The 17567-nt window shown below is 46.5% G+C and overlaps 1 protein-coding gene across 2 annotated transcripts in view; it reads right to left on the minus strand.

Moving 5' to 3' along the window:
* Nucleotides 1–17567, minus strand: part of HYDIN (HYDIN axonemal central pair apparatus protein) — a 148887-nt gene that overhangs the window by 23748 nt on the left and 107572 nt on the right. For both annotated transcript variants that reach the window (XM_060275918.2, XM_060275916.2), the window contains exons 56-71: nucleotides 16422–16590; nucleotides 15197–15435; nucleotides 14474–14594; nucleotides 13342–13546; nucleotides 12857–13092; nucleotides 11202–11353; nucleotides 10914–11103; nucleotides 9755–9866; nucleotides 9233–9484; nucleotides 7528–7670; nucleotides 6707–6925; nucleotides 4444–4604; nucleotides 4047–4171; nucleotides 2775–3000; nucleotides 1794–2006; nucleotides 571–706 (exon numbers count right to left, since the gene is read on the minus strand). In XM_060275918.2, the coding sequence (XP_060131901.2) occupies nucleotides 571–706; nucleotides 1794–2006; nucleotides 2775–3000; nucleotides 4047–4171; nucleotides 4444–4604; nucleotides 6707–6925; nucleotides 7528–7670; nucleotides 9233–9484; nucleotides 9755–9866; nucleotides 10914–11103; nucleotides 11202–11353; nucleotides 12857–13092; nucleotides 13342–13546; nucleotides 14474–14594; nucleotides 15197–15435; nucleotides 16422–16590 (2899 nt within the window). The remainder of the gene's footprint in view (nucleotides 1–570; nucleotides 707–1793; nucleotides 2007–2774; nucleotides 3001–4046; nucleotides 4172–4443; nucleotides 4605–6706; nucleotides 6926–7527; nucleotides 7671–9232; nucleotides 9485–9754; nucleotides 9867–10913; nucleotides 11104–11201; nucleotides 11354–12856; nucleotides 13093–13341; nucleotides 13547–14473; nucleotides 14595–15196; nucleotides 15436–16421; nucleotides 16591–17567) is intronic.

Below are 17567 nucleotides of genomic sequence, written 5' to 3' on the forward strand. Positions count from 1 at the left end.
TTCTTAGTGTGGGTCTTGCTCTCAAAATTGTCACACCCACATTTCCATAGGCTCTCTTTCACTCTTCAGGTCAAGGGTGGTGTGCACTGTAGTAGTTGCTGCCTGCTTAACTTGTAATTTTGCTGTCCGAAGCAACATTTATATACTCTGTCACTTGTATTTCCTATAATAAACCAAGCTTTCTTTATTCCTTGGGGGGTGAGAAGTTATTGTTGGCATGAGGGTTAAGGGTTAACACATAACAAGCACATGTCATAACTCCAGCACAAGATCCTAAACCTAACTTTAGTTGTGTGTATGAATACACGAGTGCTAGACGTGCATGTGGGTTCAAAACATGCTGTTACCAGAATTGATGTGCTTCTGTGTCGGCTTGTTGGAATAAGAATTACCAGAAGTGGCACATGGAAAAGCTACATGTATATGACAAATCCATATATATCTCACCCTTTGTATATCTGAATTCACTTGCAAGAGGAACAGGCTACCAGGAGTGGCTACACCCTTGCAAAGGAAGACTCAGAGGCAAGAGATTGTGGCCCTAACTTGGCATTCCCTCTGCCAACTCACCTCCACTTTTTTCTCTGGCCGGAGCTGGCCTCGCTCCATAAAGCAGATGAAGGCAGCATAATCTTTGTTCTCCTGCTGCTCACAGACCCACTGGAAAGAGTAGGTGGCATTGGTGGGGTTCATGATGGAAAAGCTCCTACCCAAGACATGGAAGAAGTGACATCAGAGACATGTTAGACTGTCAGCTAATGGGGGAAAAGTCTAGTTGATTGATCATCTGTCTTTTAAGAAACCAGTTCAGTAACAAATTGCATTTATGTACAAGGATATGTGCTTGGTTGTTTTATTTCTTAAAGCTATCACTCATTTTAGAGAGAAGGACTATTTTTAACATTTGATTTTCTTTCCCTTTACAGTAACAAGCCTATCACAAAGCCACATAAAAAATAAGCAAGTGTGCCTTATTTTCAGAGTGCTAGTGATTAAAAGTCAGCCCCCACCAGTGAATCAAATAAACTTGAGTTGATTAATCTACTGATCACATCAATAAAAGCTTGAAGCCTCAATGCAAATAAAAGTGCCTGATTCACTAATTCAGCATGTGGGTCACTGTCAGCCAGAGCTCAAGTTATCGGGTGAAGTTATGAAATTCACAAGCTTGAATCCCTGACTCTCCTGACTTTTATCAGATAAGTGACATGCTTTATATGAAGAAAAACAATGGTAAAGGTTCCCAGAAGCCAAAGCATAAACAATAACAAGACCTATTTATTACATCAATAAAGATACAGCAAAACAACCCAAATAATATTAATCAGAAGAGGGAACACCAGTTGAATTACCCATTTTGACAAATCTTTTTCAATAGCATCTATTTTATCAACTGTCCTTGGAGGCAGTGATAACATCCAACCACTGAGGATATATCCTTATTTCTTTTGTGCTTTTATGCTGATAAACATTCTTTTTTCTATGTAGGTGCTTTTGCACTGATGCCAAATTTTCAGATGTTAGCAAATGCTTCCAAGGTAGCTGCTTCAGACCCCCTCCAGAGTCATGACTGGCGCTGGTGTGCCATGCAGGAAGGAGAAATAGCAGAAACCCAACCATGGAATAAACTGCTGCACCAGCAGCCCCACCATCCTGGGCATGCAACACTGCCAAAGGGAAAGCAGCTCTCTCGGCTGAAAGCCCAAGCCCAAGGGATGTTCCTAGTCACTGCTTAGAACACCTATGACTGTTTGAATGAAGCAGTCAATGCAAAGAACTGACTGGATACTTACCGGGTGTTCCTGACGTACACTCCTATAGAGGTAAATTCAATCACTTTGGTGTTGGCATCCAGGCTCATCCCACCAGGCCCTCGCAAGTCTTGGTTACGTCTGTGCGCAGTGATGTAATTGGAATCTTCCAGCTCAAAATGACAGTAGGGCAGGAGGCTCTTCCCCTTCACAGCCACAACCGGGCCTTCCTCATCAGGCTTCAGGTTAGAAATACTGAAAGGAAAAAGGCCCAGGTTGACAGGGAATATAAAAATAAATTTCTGGGACTCCATACTCCACACATGGCATGTGATCCATCTTTTCCCCACAAGAAAACTCTCTTGCTATTTTTCTGTCTCTGTGGCAGTGATCACCACCCTTCCTGGACTAACAAATCCCCATTTTACTCAGTTTCTCACCAAGCAATATGTGGTCAATGCACATTTGCATCTGCTGGTATTCCAAGGCATGAGCAAAAGCTTCGCCCTCATTTTGTCCCATTGAGCAGATACTATTCAGGCAAGTTCAGCATTTGACTGGTGTAGGCCTCCACAGCATAAGGCTCAACTACTTGTGGCACTGTCAGGGAAAGTCAAACCTCTGTTGTTGGAGGCCTTTCCCCCCTATTTATGGGAACACTTGAGCTGCTGCCACCCCAAGCCCATCAAAAGGGGGCAATGAGGTAAGAGGAAACCTGTGTTTCTGCCTCTGCACTGCTCCTCCTCCCCTGGATTCAGAGAGACAGTGTTTGATGCCAGAAAGATGGCGACTATAATTTCTGTGCAGTCATACAGAACAAAGTTCAGAGCCTTCTAAACCTAGGCAATAGCCATTTTGTTAGGAAGTCACAGAGCATGCTTATGCTGCCTGCCTCCCACCGAGCACCACAGCAGCTGTGTAAGGAAGCACTCAAGGTGAGAGCAAGACATAACAATATCTGCAGTGTCGGGAAGATTTGCTTTCTCAGGACTTGTGGATGGCAGTTGTGGGAAGTCTCCTTACCTGCAGAGTAGGCGGCCCTCAAACTCTCCCACTTCGTGAGGACAGAATTTCATCTGGAGTGTCTGGGAGCTCTTAGGAAGGATGGTACCACAGCTGGGCTGCATGAAGAAGGGAGCTCTAGTGGCTGTTGGGGACACGTAGGAAGAAAGGCTGTCCACCGTACTCTCAAAATGACTGAACCGTCGGCTGGACCCGGTTTTGATAGAAGCAGCAGATGGAACTTCCCCTGGGTTGAAGGCAGAATTTGCTGAGACAACTGCTTCTCCTCAATGCATTATTCAAAGCAGCATTTTGTGACCTTCCATTTATTTTCCAAATCTGGATGTTATGGCTTGTTATGAACCCATCTGCCAGGGCAAACATCTCTGGGGCTTGGCATGCAAGTTGGCCCTGGCCAGTGTCCTTCATGTTCCAAAGAATGTTGTGGGGAAGAGGTGATGGCAACAGCAAGCACTTGAGACATAGAGCAAAAATGTCATGTTTAGGGTTGGCCTGGAAGCTGCAGCTTGCACAGAAGGCTGTGAAATGGCACGACTGAGTGGAGTGGTCGACTGTGAGCAAGAAGCACCACTTTTAAAAGAACTGTGCTGCCTGTGTGTTTGCTTCTGGGATTAGTCCTTAGCAAGCTTGGGCTAGGTTATGTGGAAGAAAGCCTTCTTGCAGATAGACCTGTCTCTCTGCTTAGATATTCAAACTGAGTTGCATTGCAGCTGCTGAGATCCATATTGTGGTAACTGGGGAGGGGTGGGGTGCTGCTTTTCTGTTGTGATGCTACTTCCACTTTGAAATAAGGCAAGCCCCAACTATAGATTGAGTTTTCAGCGCTAGCTGAAGGCTCATTTGCTATTCCTTAACAATAAGCTATTGTAAAAATTGTCTTGCTTCATCTGGATGCATTTGTTGCATTTTAATGTGTTGGGTTGGGTTTTTTTTAAATAGAAAATGTATTTATATGCTTGTGAACTGCCAAAGAAATGTTTTAAATAAGTATACAGACAAGCTAAAAGTTCCCCATTAACTCTCTAGAAAGCAATCACCTGGCAAGTAACTCCCTTCTGGCTGATGCAGCTACTGTTGTACTTGTTGCAACCTGCCCTGAATGTCCCAGGCAAATATATGAACAGTCTTGAAAGATCCAAAAAGATGAGAGGAAAGGGCCAGTGGACAGGGGCATGTGATGCTCCACAAGCTAGAAGGAAAGGATCTGAGGATGTTCTCAAGGCACCCAAGAAATGGTGGAAAGTAGAGCCTGAGAAGCCCACTGAGGCTTACCTGCTGCACCTTCTGGGCTGGCTGCCAGAGGCTCAGTAGCAAAGTTGACTGCCCTCCCAGTCTCCTCCATGGCCACATTCCAGGTGTATTCTAGCTGCACATCCCCTGTATTAGACAGCTCCACACTGGTAGAACAAGAGGGCAGAGAGAAAGGGAGGAAATCGGGAGGTTTGGCTCAGAACAGAGGAAAGAGAGGAGTCACTGTGCTCTGGTCACATATAATCCTCTTCATCACTGAGTTTGGGGGAAACAAGGTGGCCTGAAGCATGAATCAGCCATGGGAATGCAGGTATATGTGTCCAGCAGACTGTAAGGTAGGAAAGCTGGGCTTCACAAAAAGGGGACCACAAAAATAGAAGGCAGCCTCTGAACAAGATTCTGCATATTTGTTACTCACTCGTACACCCTCGTCTGAAACAGCAAAGTGTCCTTGAAGTTCACTGTCTCCACCTCCATTTTGTATTGTGCGTAGTCCACAGTGGCATTCACCCAGAGCTCCAGTTCTCGGCCACTGTCTTCCACAGTCGTGTGAGCAGGTTCCGGATCTGTCTCAATCACCTACACCAACAGCAGAACAATAGGAAGCTACCACAAGAACAGCTCTTCAGGATCAGGTCAGTTGCTCATCTAACCCAGCATCCTGTTCTCACAGTGGTCAATAGGAAGCCTGCAAGCAGGAACCAAGTGCCACAGCACTCTCCTCCTCCTGTGGTTTCCAGTAACTGGTATTTAGGGGCATTACTACTGCCGGCAAGTGGATGGAGGCACATGAAGAGGCCACTTTGCCAGTGAGATTCAGCAAAGGAAACAACTCATGTCCAGTTCAGCAAGCAGCTTCAAGATTGTCAAGCTTTTGCCTAATCTTAGCTACAGCAGTAAACAAATTAGGACAACGTCACAAGTCAGGTAATGAGGAAGTAACTTGTTCCAAGCAATATGCAAATCCCAAGAGGACAGGCTTCCTTTTCATCACCCATTAGATTTGGGAAGAAAATAGCATTTGTTTCCTTTGACATCTCCAGATGAGAGTGTAGCTCCTGAACCCAGAGCCCAACAAGTGCCAGGTGAGGTTCATATCTGGCAAAGCAGCAAGCAGAAGAATAAAACAGCAGAGAAACCTCCTGGACAGCAAAAGGCTACAGGCTCATATGGCAAATCCTGAGCTGTACAACATGTGGAACATGCAGCAACTCCCCTGTTTCAATTTGTCTTGGACCTAGAATCCTCATTCCCTTGATGCAGAATTCAGCCTTATAATAATAATAATAATTTATTATTTATACCCCGCCCATCTGGCTGGGTTTCCCCAGCTACTCTGGGTGGCTTCCAACAGAAAATGAAATAAAATAATCTATTAAACATTAAAAAGCCTCCCTAAAAATCTAAAAATCTGGTAGCTGTTTTTCTCTTTGACATCTGATGGGAGGGCGTTCCACAGGGCGGGCGCCACTACCGAGAAGGTCCTCTGCCTGGTTCCCTGCAACTTGGCTTCTCCCAACGAGGGAACCGCCAGAAGGCCTTCGGTACTGGACCTCAGTGTCCGGGCAGAACGATGGGGGTGGAGACGCTCCTTCAGGCATACTGGACCGAGGCCATTTAGGGCTTTAAAGGTCACCACCAACACTTTGAACTGTGCTCGGAAACGTACTGGGAGCCAATGTAGATGTTTCAAGACCGGTGTTATGTGGTCTCGGCGGCCGCTCCCAGTCACTAGTCTAGCTGTCGCATTCTAGATTAGTTGTAGTTTCCGGGTCACCTTCAGAGGTAGCCCCACGTAGAGCGCATTGCAGTAGTCCAAGTGGGAGATAACTAGAGCATGCACCACTCTGGCGAGACAGTCTGCAGGCAGGTAGGGACTCAGCCTGCGTACCAGATGGAGCTGATAGACAGCTGCCCTGTACACAGAATTGACCTGCGCCTCCATGGACAGCTGTGAGTCCAGAATGACTCCCAGGCTGCGCACCTGGTCCTTCAGGGGCACAGTTACCCCATTCAGGACCAGGGAGTCATCCACACCTGCCCATCTCCTGTTCCCCACAAACAGTACTTCTGTCTTGTCAGGATTCAACCTCAATCTGTTAGCCGCCATCCATCCTCCAACCACCTCCAGGTACTCACACAGGACCTTCACCGCCTTCACTGGTTCTGATTTGAAAGAGAGGTAGAGCTGGGTATCATACGCATACTGATGAACACCCAGTCCAAACCCCCTGATGATCTCTCCCAGCGGGTGCATGTAGATGTTAAAAAGCATGGGGGAGAGGACAGAGCCCTGAGGCACCCCACAAGTGAGAGCCCAGGGGTCTGAACACTCATCCCCCCCACCACTTTCTGAACACGACCCAGGAGGAAGGAGCGGAACCACTGCATGACAGGACCCCATCTCCCAACCCCTCTATACGATCCAGAAGGATGTTATGGTTGATGGTGTCGAAAGCCGCTGAGAGATCCAGCAGAACTAGGAAACAGCTCTCACCTTTGTCCCTAGCCCGCCAGAGATCATCAACCAGTGTGACCAAGGCAGTTTCAGTCCCATGATGAGGCCTGAATCCTGACGGGAAGGGATCCAAATGGTCCGCACGCCTGGAGTTGTTCAATTCAGTTCCATCAGTGCCTGTTTGAGACCTCTCTCAGAACCTCTTCGCTCCCTTGTTTCTTACCTTCTTCTTAGTTGGGCGTGTTGTTGTGATACTCTTTGAGATGTCCACCCATTTGACAGTGTGGAGGCGATCGTCCCAATCAGGCACTTGGTCAGCTGGCAGCTGAAAGGCAATCTTGGTCACCTTGCACTTGATGGCCTGTTCTTTCAGTGTGACGGGGAGGCTAGATTTCAAGGTCACTGTGATGTTTTTGGTGCACCCACTGTGGAGATGGCCAACCTAGGGGAGAGGTGTGGAGAACCAAAGAGTCAGATGTTGGCAAGATAACCAAGGAGAAATAGCAGGGTCATAAAAGACCTGCATTGATCACTGGGCAGCCCTGAAAGTAAACTGAGAGCACGTTAATGGTGACTTGCACTTTTCTCCTATGGGATTACGGTAATTCAGCACTGGTGAAAAGCACAATACAGTGGTACCTCGGTTAAAGTACACAATTGGTTCCGGAAGTCTGTACTTAACCTGAAGTGTACTTAACCTGAAGCAAACTTTCCTATTGAAAGTAATGGAAAGTGGATTAATCCGTTCCAGACGGGTCCGCAGAGTACTTAAACTGAAAGTACTCAAACCGAAGCGTACTTAAACCGAGGTATGACTGTAGCGGCTTCAGGCTGCAGCCTCTCCTATATGATCTTCAACATGCTGAAACATATTTTCATTCCAGTTGGGACTACATGTGGCAATTCCACACTAAACGATTGTGGAAGCCTGCCCCCACCTTTGGTAACAATGGAGCCTGCAAGAGATAAGTGGGGTGCAAAGCCTTGGGCCTCTGGGAGCTTTGGCAGCAAAGGAGAATTGAGGACAGGGGTGCCTCCACCTACCTGTGGGGAGAAGTGAAGTGGACCCGAAGTCGGCCATTCAAATCTCATCACATCTGACTTGCTGTGGTTGGTTATGGTACACGATGCCTGATAGGGCCTCCCAATGTGACAGTCCCCAAACTGGATGCAATCTATTCTGGGAGCTGTGGGGAAAGAGGCCAGGTGTTCTGAACAACGGCAGATTTTGTTGCCTCCCAGTGATAAAGACATTGTTGCAAGGCTTAGCTTCTTACGTCACACTTGCCTTCTTGATCCTTGAAGCCCCTTCGCCCATTAGCTCAATTCAAATGCCACACTCAACCACGGTATGCACTGAATGTTAAGAACCTACATCATAGTTTGAATGTCCATATGCACAGCTGGCAAACCACGGTTTGGAGCTGCTTGTCTGCTTTTGTTTTCCATCTGCTTAGAACTCAGGTTTCTATGTTCACAAGTTTGCTTCCATCTCCTCAGAGCATCACCAACCTTTCAAAGTGATCTGCTGGGGGAGAAGGGGCTCAGGATCTGGCCTGCCATGAGATACTACTAAAAATTGTTTGCCTATGTTTTGTTTTTTTAACAATGTAGTAACAATTTTAACAATGTAGTAATACTTGTGAAGAAGTATTGCAGCAAATAGATATAAATCTACTTTCTTTATCTTAGGAAATATAGAAATCAACTTCTGTAGCAAAGGTGTTGATGAATTTAAAATTGTGTCTTATACAACAAAAATAATATTTAGAATTTATTGGACTCTAATGTTTGTATAGAAAGGGACTATCTATGACAACCTGTTGGAGATGTAATAATGCTTCTTTGAAAAGTATGTTTATGCAATGTCCAATGCTTATGAAATTTTGGAAGAAAGTGCTAGAGTTTATTAATATTACTTTGCGGGGAAAGCTAGTATTGTCAGAGGATAATATTATTTTAAATTATCTACCTTCTATATTTGACAACTGGTTAGCATAAATGGATTATTTGCACCCTCACTACAGCTAAAAGACTGATAAAAGACTGATATTGATTCACTGGAACCATAAATATATGGCCCCCTTTAATCAATGGATATAATATATGACAACTATTGCAACATACAAACAAATAGCTTACAGACATAGACTGTTTATGGATACCTAGTATGACATTTGAAAGCCATTCATAAAAAATATAGTAGATTAAAAATAATCATGTATGTATTAGAATATTAATTTCATTTATATGCCTTTGTATTAGATAAGTATGTATGTCATTAGAGTGGGTTTTTCCTTTTTTTATGCACCATTTCTTTCATTTTTCTTGTCTTCCACTTTATTTTGTTTAATTGATTTTTTTTCAATTAAAAATGAATAATATGATAGCCTTCACATCACAAGTGTCTACCACGTTAGTTGGGTCTACTTATGCATCAGCTTATGCATACAGTTACTAGTTTTTATTCTGTGAAAGGATTATATTCTTGAGACATTAAAAAAAAAGTTGGTCTTGAAAGCTGTCCATGCAAGAAGAATTATTGTTTGTCTATTATCCCAGCATAGAATCTTCAAGTTCTGGGTAAGATTTTGCTCTGAGGAAATCCATTGCATCAATTAACTGATAGTCTGTGATCAGCTAGGTATGGCCAGCACATTTTGGGAGTATCCCTAAACAAGGCATCATTTGTCACACATTGCTAGCGGTCCCACCCCCAGTTCACTGAAGCACCTCCCCTTTTTCTCACCCTCGGCTGTGTTCTCTTCCAGATGTCTTTCAGAATCAGTCTCCGTAATAAAGCTGTGGATGTTGTCCAGCACGACATCATCCTGGTAGCCCTCACCCACCATTTGTATGTTGGTCTCCTCGTACTGATTGTCCACAATAGAGAGGTGGATCAGTCCTTCAATGCGCTGGGCCACGCTGGGTTGGAAAACCACGTCAAACTCAGCGGACTCCCCATTGTGCAGGACAAGAGAGGCCGTGTGAGGTTTCCTGACTATGAAAGAACAAAGGAAATATAAGACCAAAATATCAGAATCCCTCTTCCACAAGGCCCAGAGATCTCGGGGAGAAAGAAAGGGCCCTTCTTTTGCTTTTTGTTTATGAGACCTTCAGCTGCACCTCTGCAGGCATTTTGTTCAGGCAGATGTCTCAGTGCTGTGGACAAGGGGATAAAAGGCAGCCAGTGCCACAGGGAGCCCCACCCACCCATATCCTTTCCACAGCTACTGCGCCCTTGCCATGGTAGCAGGTATGTGTCATTTACCTCCCTCGCTGGGTTCATTCTCCTCATTCTGAGAAGTCATATAAATGCACTTGGTAGTGGATCTGTGTTTCAAAGTGAAAGCACAATTTTCATCTGAAATGTTGAGAAACAGCTGGGGAAAGGGACAAAACAAGAACAGCAACACAGCCATGAGTCCTGGGAGACCATTTAGATCCACACAGCACCTTGGAATACTATCAGATAGGCAGAACCTTGTCTGACAGCCTTTTCTGTAAATTCTTAACATCCAGATGTTTAAGGTAACCAATTCAGCCTATGCTGCTATGAAACCCTTTAATTCATTAAACTAGAGATAGGAAACTGCTGACCTCCAGGCCAGATCTTGTTCCCAGGATATTTAAGTCAATCCTGCACCGCCCTCTCCCCCTTGGCTCTGGCATGGTAGCTTTTAGTGTCATGAAAGCCTCCTGGAGGCAGCTTTTGAGCCCTTTGAAGAAGGAACCCTGGGTCACTTGAAAAACACATGGAAGAAGAATGCAGCTGGGAAAAAGTGGAGAGCTACTTGGACAACAGTGGAGGGGAGGCACCCTGGGGAGGGACACCACGCACCACGCACCATCCACCCCTTCTTCTGGCCAGCCTCACTCAGCGGCACACCCCAGTGGCAGCAATGGTGACCAAGGGCTGCTTCCTCAAGGGCTAGCCCTCAGATGGGATGTGTGGCAGAGTGGAAAAAAGAACAAGAAAAAAGAACAGGAGGATCAGGTGATGGCAGCGGAACCACTCCTCCCTCCCTCCCTCCCTCTCCCCCTCTCTTTATCTCATTCCCAAAGATCTCAAAGCACCAAATCAAAGCAGGGCTTTTAGAGTGGCTGTCCCTGTGACTAGGATGGTGGGAAGAAAGTGAAAAGCCCTCCCCGCATGTATAAAAAAAAGCCCATGGCTTCCCCTTCCATGCTGACTTTAAATGCCTGCTGAAAACCTTCCTATTTCCCCAGGCGTATGCAGGCAATACATTATTCCACAATGGTTAACTGATGCCTCTTTTTCACTTTTCATATGGTTTTTCATTTACCAGTAATTTATTTTATTGCTGTAAACCACTTTAATATGTATTATTTATTTATTTAGAAAAATATTTATAAGTGCACTTTCTGGACCACATAAGAGCAACATTGCCGTGCCCAAAGTTGCCTACCTGGACTAGGATGCTGCCACAGTTCTTAAAGACCAGAGGAAGGATCTCTGTATGGCCCAACAGGAGCCTCTTGAAGAGTAGGAGTGGGTTCCCTTTCTTATTGCGGAGCACAGGGCGCATGATGGTGACCTGAGGGAGGTTGCCATCCCCAGTGACCTCAAAGGATAAATTCCTTGACTTTGCAACCAGACTGAAAGTAAGAGACAAGGGAACACATTGCCCTTGGGTGCATATCTAGAAGATGGCCCAAAGGAGCCAACACCTTTCCATCAGCCACCACTGGGATACCTGGACGGTGCATCAACAGCAGCCTCAAAAATGCACTGGTAGTTTTGCATGCTCTGCGGTGAGAAGGTCAGGCTTGTGAAGGCATGTGAACGGCTGGCGATGCACATCCGCACTGGGTGGAGCTCAAAGATGTCACTGATCCGGACATTGGACTGTGGAAAACATCATACAGCTGATGAAGCTTCAAAAACCACTCACAGAAAGCCCCCTCCCTGAATAAGAGGATGTGGAGACTGACAGGACACTTCCTGGACTAATAATAATTAATAATAATAATAATTTTATTATTTATACCCCACCCATCTGGCTGGGTTTCCCCAGCCACCCTGGGCGGCTTACAGCCCATACAAAATTGTAAAACATTCGATGTTAAAAATTTCCTGAATGTCTTCTAAAAATCAGATAGTTGCTTATTTCCTTGATATCTGATGGGAGTGTCCGGGCTGAATGATGGAGGTGAAGACACTCTTTCAGGTACACTGGGCCAAGGCTGTTTAGGGCTTTAAAGGTCAGTACAAACACTTTGAATTGTGCTCCAAAACATACCAAGAGCCAATGTAGGTCTTTCGCAGGGGCCACCAAACTTACCGCGCTCCGAGCCGGTGCCTGCAGCGCCGATTGCGCGGCGGGCAGGAGGGCGGGGAAGCGTGCGGTAATGCCCGCCCATATACATGTGCACACACTATTTTCAGTGCACTTCCGGGTCGCAGGAGCACCGGAAATAGCTTGTGCGCATGCGCACGGGCTCCTCCGACCTGGAAGCGCGCTGGAAATGACGCTTGCGCACAAGCTATTTCCGGTGCTCCTGCGACCCGGAAGTGGGCAGCCACGCCGGTAAGAGCAGGCGGCGGGGGTCACCGCAGGCTGGATAAATGAGTCCTTCGGGCCGTATCCAGCCTGCGGGCCATAGTTTAGGGATGCCTGGTCTTTCGGGACCACTGTTACATGGTCTTGGCGGCCACTCCCAGTCACCAGTCTAGCTGTGGCATTCTGGACTGGCAGTTAGCCTGCTTTGGCATAAATGGGCAGCCTTGCAAGCTGCCGCCAGCTCTGCCAATGCAGCAAATGCTGCCATGACCGATTTATCAATGGACCCAGTTTGCTATGATAGGGGCAACCATATAAGCCTTCCCTGTATTTCTATAACAAGCTTCCACGTGAAATTCCTAGACTATTCTGTTTCAGCTATGTACATGGTGATTTCTTGGGTTAAACAGAGATGGGCAAACTTTTTGCTTATCCCTAAGGACCATATGCAGCCACATATGGTGGAGCGCATGATGGTGGGCATGGCCATTCATTCCTATGTACACTCTTGCAGGGAAAATGTAGATGGGGAAAGCGAATCCTCCCAATGCTCCAGTCTTCCCATCGCAGTCACGTAACTTACATGCCCTAGCCAACCCTTCCAGGGAACTGGCTAAAGGGAGCACAAGGAAGGGAATCTGTTTTGTGGTTGGCAGTCAGGCAGGGGGAAATAAAAACAAGGTATCAAAGCTAGCAGTGGAAGTGGAGGAACATTAGGAAGATTGCAAGAGAGACCCATGATGGCCACCTGGAGCCGGGTTAAATAAATACTTAACTCCCAATCTAAGGGGCAGTGGCAGCAGCAGCAGCTACCACACAAAACCACCACACACAGCAGTTGCTCTCACCTTGGAAGAGATGGACTTTACGCTAAAAACCACATCACAGGGGATTCGGCCAGTGTTGCAGATCTTGAACCGGGCAACTGCCTGGTGCCCAACCAAAACATTATTGAAGATGAACTTGTTTTCATCAGTCACAAACACACACTCGCATCCTAAGGTCTTCAGAACCTGGCTGAGGTTGCTGCTGTTGCAGATCCGATGCTCCTCAAAAATGCTCCCCATGTCATCAATCACAAAACCTTGGGAAAATACAGTAAGGACAACTTAATTACAGATTGAAGTTGAGATAGGACAGAGCAACTCTTCCAAAAGTAATTATTTATCATTCCTTTCACAGGGCTTCAGGGGAAGAGGGCTACACCTTGGAATAGTATCACAGGACAAAATAAATCCCTCCCTCCCTGCAGATGGCAGGCAAAAGGAAATTAGCTCAAGAGATTAGCTCTCCTTCCAGCTGTGATGGTTCCGGAGCTGCTACCATCACCTACCTGGGACACACGATTCTGCAAGCAGACTGTACTGAATGCCACCAGGGTTGTCGTCGGGGTCTCGGTCAGTGATCTCTATGGTCATGTACTCCTCAAATTTCCCTATTGAATCTGCAATGCAGTCCACAGTTATGGTCTGATGGCCTCCCGGAGGAATGGTTCCAAATCCAGGGGATACGGTGAATATTCCAAGGGAGAAGCGAGCCTGCGGAGAGAGCCCAAGCAGGAGGCAGACTTCACTACAGCTGCCACTGAACCAATGCAGGTAATTGCTTTGCTCCACTGCTGCACCAGCTATTTTGGGTCTGCTTCCTACAGAAGCAGGTGAAAGAGACGGTTGGCAACATAAGGAATCTGCACTTGGCAAACCTTACACAGGTGCAGCAGTGTGCCCAATGCTGAAGATGCTGAAAGCTGAGGACCAAATCAGAGCATCCAACCCTACTTGCTCTTCCTTCCTGGAGCCCATTAATGTGGAACACATGGGGAGGGAGAGGTTGTTCCCAAGGAATGCTCTGCCTCCTCTCCCTGGTTTCCTTCCCTGAGTACAGCACCTGCCAAGATGGCGCACATGTGCTTGTTTAGATACTTCATTTAATTCATTCATTGGTCTCTAACAAATGATCTCAAGGCAGCTAACAACAGTAATGTCCATACAGATGCAATTCACAAAGTTACAACATTGAAAATCAGCAAGGTATTGGAAGACTCTAGATAACTCTGGGACTTAATATTAATGGACAAACTGACAACCCACATCCAAGAGAGTCAAACACACACACAAAAAATACTTTCAATCAACCCAGCATAGTTTTATTACATGGGCAACATCAACAGAACATGGATATAGGCCTCCAAAAACTTGTGGAATGATACCTTTTCTTAAAAACTGAAGTGACTTAAACGTTAAATGTAACTAAACAGACATTTGGTGCTTTGTGGGGGGGCATTGCTGAATAATGATTGTTGCTGCTTGTATAAATAGGTGAAAACAATAACCTATTTGGCAATACCATTCCCACCCCACCTCCCAAAAACAGTAAGGCTCCCAAGGAGCCTTGAAAGCACACAAGAGACCCAGGTGCCAGACCCAGAGCTCATGGGGATGAAGGGGAAGCAGGCCCCTGCCTACCTGCACCACCATGGTCACATCCTTTTGCATGGATTCTGTGCGCTTGCTTTGCCTTCCCAGCTGAGCCGTCTGCCGGCCAAGGTAGACATCACTAGAGCGGGAGGTCTTCTCATGAGAGGGTCTGCAAGAGAAAGTGGAAACAAAATCTTCTGGATGGGGGTGTAGACTCCAGCCACCACTCCAGAGCCTGACTTTCCTACAGCTGCAGTTGGGAAGAATTGAAATATACATCTTATTGGGGATAAACTCATGACCAGACACATGTCAGAGGCTCCCAAAGTCTGAGTCACCAGCAGACAGGCACCTCCAAAAGGGCTGCAAGTCATTGGCTGGCTGGCATGGGGCCAGTGATCTCAGGCTGATGAGGAAGTGGTGAAAGCAGAGGGGCAAATGACTTCATGTCACAGCTAGATGGTGTGTGTCAGGTGAAGAATGGAGGGTGAAAAGGAGAGCATGGAGTCTTCTAGGCTGGGAGGCGGGGTAACTACAGAAAACCTTCAGGGTAGTTTCATTACACTGGAAACATGCTGCCTTATTGCAGTGGCTGGATTTTATGATACTTCTTTGGAACCTAATGAGGTTTTGAAAGGAAAAGGAAGGTTGAACTTGTGGATGCTGCATGGCCACACTGGCCTTGCCTGAAAACACACTCCAAATTGCAATCAAGTTCAAAGCCCAAATCCATCCTCTCTCTCAAGAAAACATCCCCCATCACCCACTCACCCTTTCCTCAGTGGGATCACCACATCTCGGATTTGCCTGCAGATGCCATACTTGAAGTCGAGGACCCCTTTGTTCTCAATGGTGAAGCTGTTGGTCTTCCGGGAATTGAGTATCACAGGCCCAAAGTTTATGAGTGATGGAGGGGTGATGCTGTATTTGGTAAACATGCAATGCACTGACACCTTGATGGGAATGGTGGCAATGATCTCTCCTCCTTCACAGAGGTTGGGCTCAATAACCTAGACAGAGGACAAGAGATTAGGCTGGCAGAAGGATGAGCTCCAGCTTGTGGCGATAAACCACCACAATCCAAATCTTTGCCCTGGTGAGCCTCTTGTTCTTTTCTTCCCACCTGGAAGCTGCAGAGGAAGAGGTGGGAAACACGCCCCCTGCCCAGCACAGACTCTGCTGAGAGATTGGTTTCCTTTGGCTCCTCCCATCACAGAACTGTTCCAATGCATGTGGGTCACCATAAGGAATGGCAGTCAGAGACCAGCGCTTCAAGAATAAGGCACCTGGGCACAAGAGCAGACTCCCTGTCAGGAGGCACTCTTTATTCAAAGAAACCCAAACAGTGCAGGCCTAGTGATCACAGCAGTAGCTCTTGCCCCAATGAGGCACTTGCAAGGACCAAAGGTCCCCACTTTCCCACCTCTCTCTCTTGCTCCTCTCCCAGTTTCTTCCCCAGCAGTCTACGCCTCCTTAAACTTGTCTCTGCCCTCTTCATATATCTACGTGTTCTGGGAGACAAGTGGCGGGGAAGCTGGTCACAGCAGGAGGGGGGATTCCCTAGCTTCTTCAGCAGCCTGCCTTCACTCTGCCTTTTGACACACACGCGCACACACCGCTTCTGCCTCTGAGTCTGGATTGCTCTCTGCTCATCAAACCCTGTCACCTCTTCAGCTTCTAACACCTCCTCCTCCCAGTCTGCTCCCTCTTCTCCCTTTGACCATTCATCATTGTACCACCACCAGTCCCCTGGCTCTGAGCCTTCTTTGTCTCTCTGGTAGGTAGAAAGGCTGACTGCTAGGGCTTCTCCGCTCATATGGTGATTTCTGGAGTGACCACCTAAGCAAAGAAGGATCCTGTACAGCAGCAGCTATGCATAGAAGGCACTGCTTAGCCACCAAGTCCCTGTGCCATGTACAAACACACACAAACTCAAGTATACACAGTGAAGGCATTTCAAGGCCTCTTTACTGCCAGCTCTTGCCAGCTCTCTTACGTGGCACTGCAGAATAGGCTTCTCCTCAATTTTCACTTCCCTCCCAGCGCGGAAAAGTATCAGGACTGAAGTGGGACGGTCATTGGGACCCAAATTCCCTTTAGGGGGCGTGATGGTGAAGAATGGAGTCACATTGGGCATCACATGATCTGTGGATTCCACAACAAAGCTAAAGAGCAAGGACAAAATAAAGACTCCTCAGCACTGGTCCAGAATCATGACAGACACTAAAGCTAGAGGCAGTAAGAAAATGAAGAGATACTGAAACAATCTCCCTAAAGGTTGTGGCCAGCTGTGTCCATTTTAAACTAATATAATGACCCCTGAAAAATGTGAGCACAATGAGCCTGTGTCAATGAGCCAGTGGGTTGAAGAGCTCATTTTTCCACATATGCTTTTGTGCACTTTCATCTACACATGATCTATTTCAATAGAACTCTATCTCAATGTTTCCCATCCACATTAGTGGGTGGTGCTTGATGGGATGTTGTGCTGTCTATTCCCCTCAGCTGGAATTTCTCCATCCTCCCTGGGTACTGGAAACCTGAGATTCATTGTAGGCCATGCGCTCAGGTATTGGTTTGCCTGTACACAGCCATTTTAAAATTTATTTTGCAGTTACACTTTTTCCAGTATATCAAACTTGCACAAAACAGCATTAAAAAGAGCCATGTCTTACTCCATCAGCAGCCCACCAGGGATCAGCTTGCCAATGGAAGTGGAGGGGTGGTGATAGACAACACTCAGCAAAATGTCACCACTCACTCACACACAAAAACCCTTCCCACACAACATACTTCAGTATATCCACAGTTGGGTAACGGGATTTAATGTAGGAGTTTTCCCTTACTGCAGATCAGGAAAACCCAAATTAAAGTGTGGGTGGGAAGTGTGGGCTGCTGCTTGGATGAAGGAATGCCACTTACTCTGTTCCTGCCTCCAAAATACATAGGCCATAAGGAAAGTCCTCGGCCAAGATATTGAAAACACAAAGAATTAACTTAAACCGAAGCCCTGAATGTAGAATGACCTGAATCTGGGTTACAATTAGGGTAAAGCCAAGCTCAATAATCTCAGAAGGACTGAGGAGGAAGAGGATAGTATTTGACGGCAGTAGTGTTTGTGCACCATCTTCAGTCCATGCTA

This window comes from Zootoca vivipara, chromosome 6 (genome assembly GCF_965207765.1).
Source record: "Zootoca vivipara chromosome 6, rZooViv2.hap1.1, whole genome shotgun sequence".
Taxonomy (NCBI): Eukaryota; Metazoa; Chordata; class Lepidosauria; order Squamata; family Lacertidae; genus Zootoca; species Zootoca vivipara.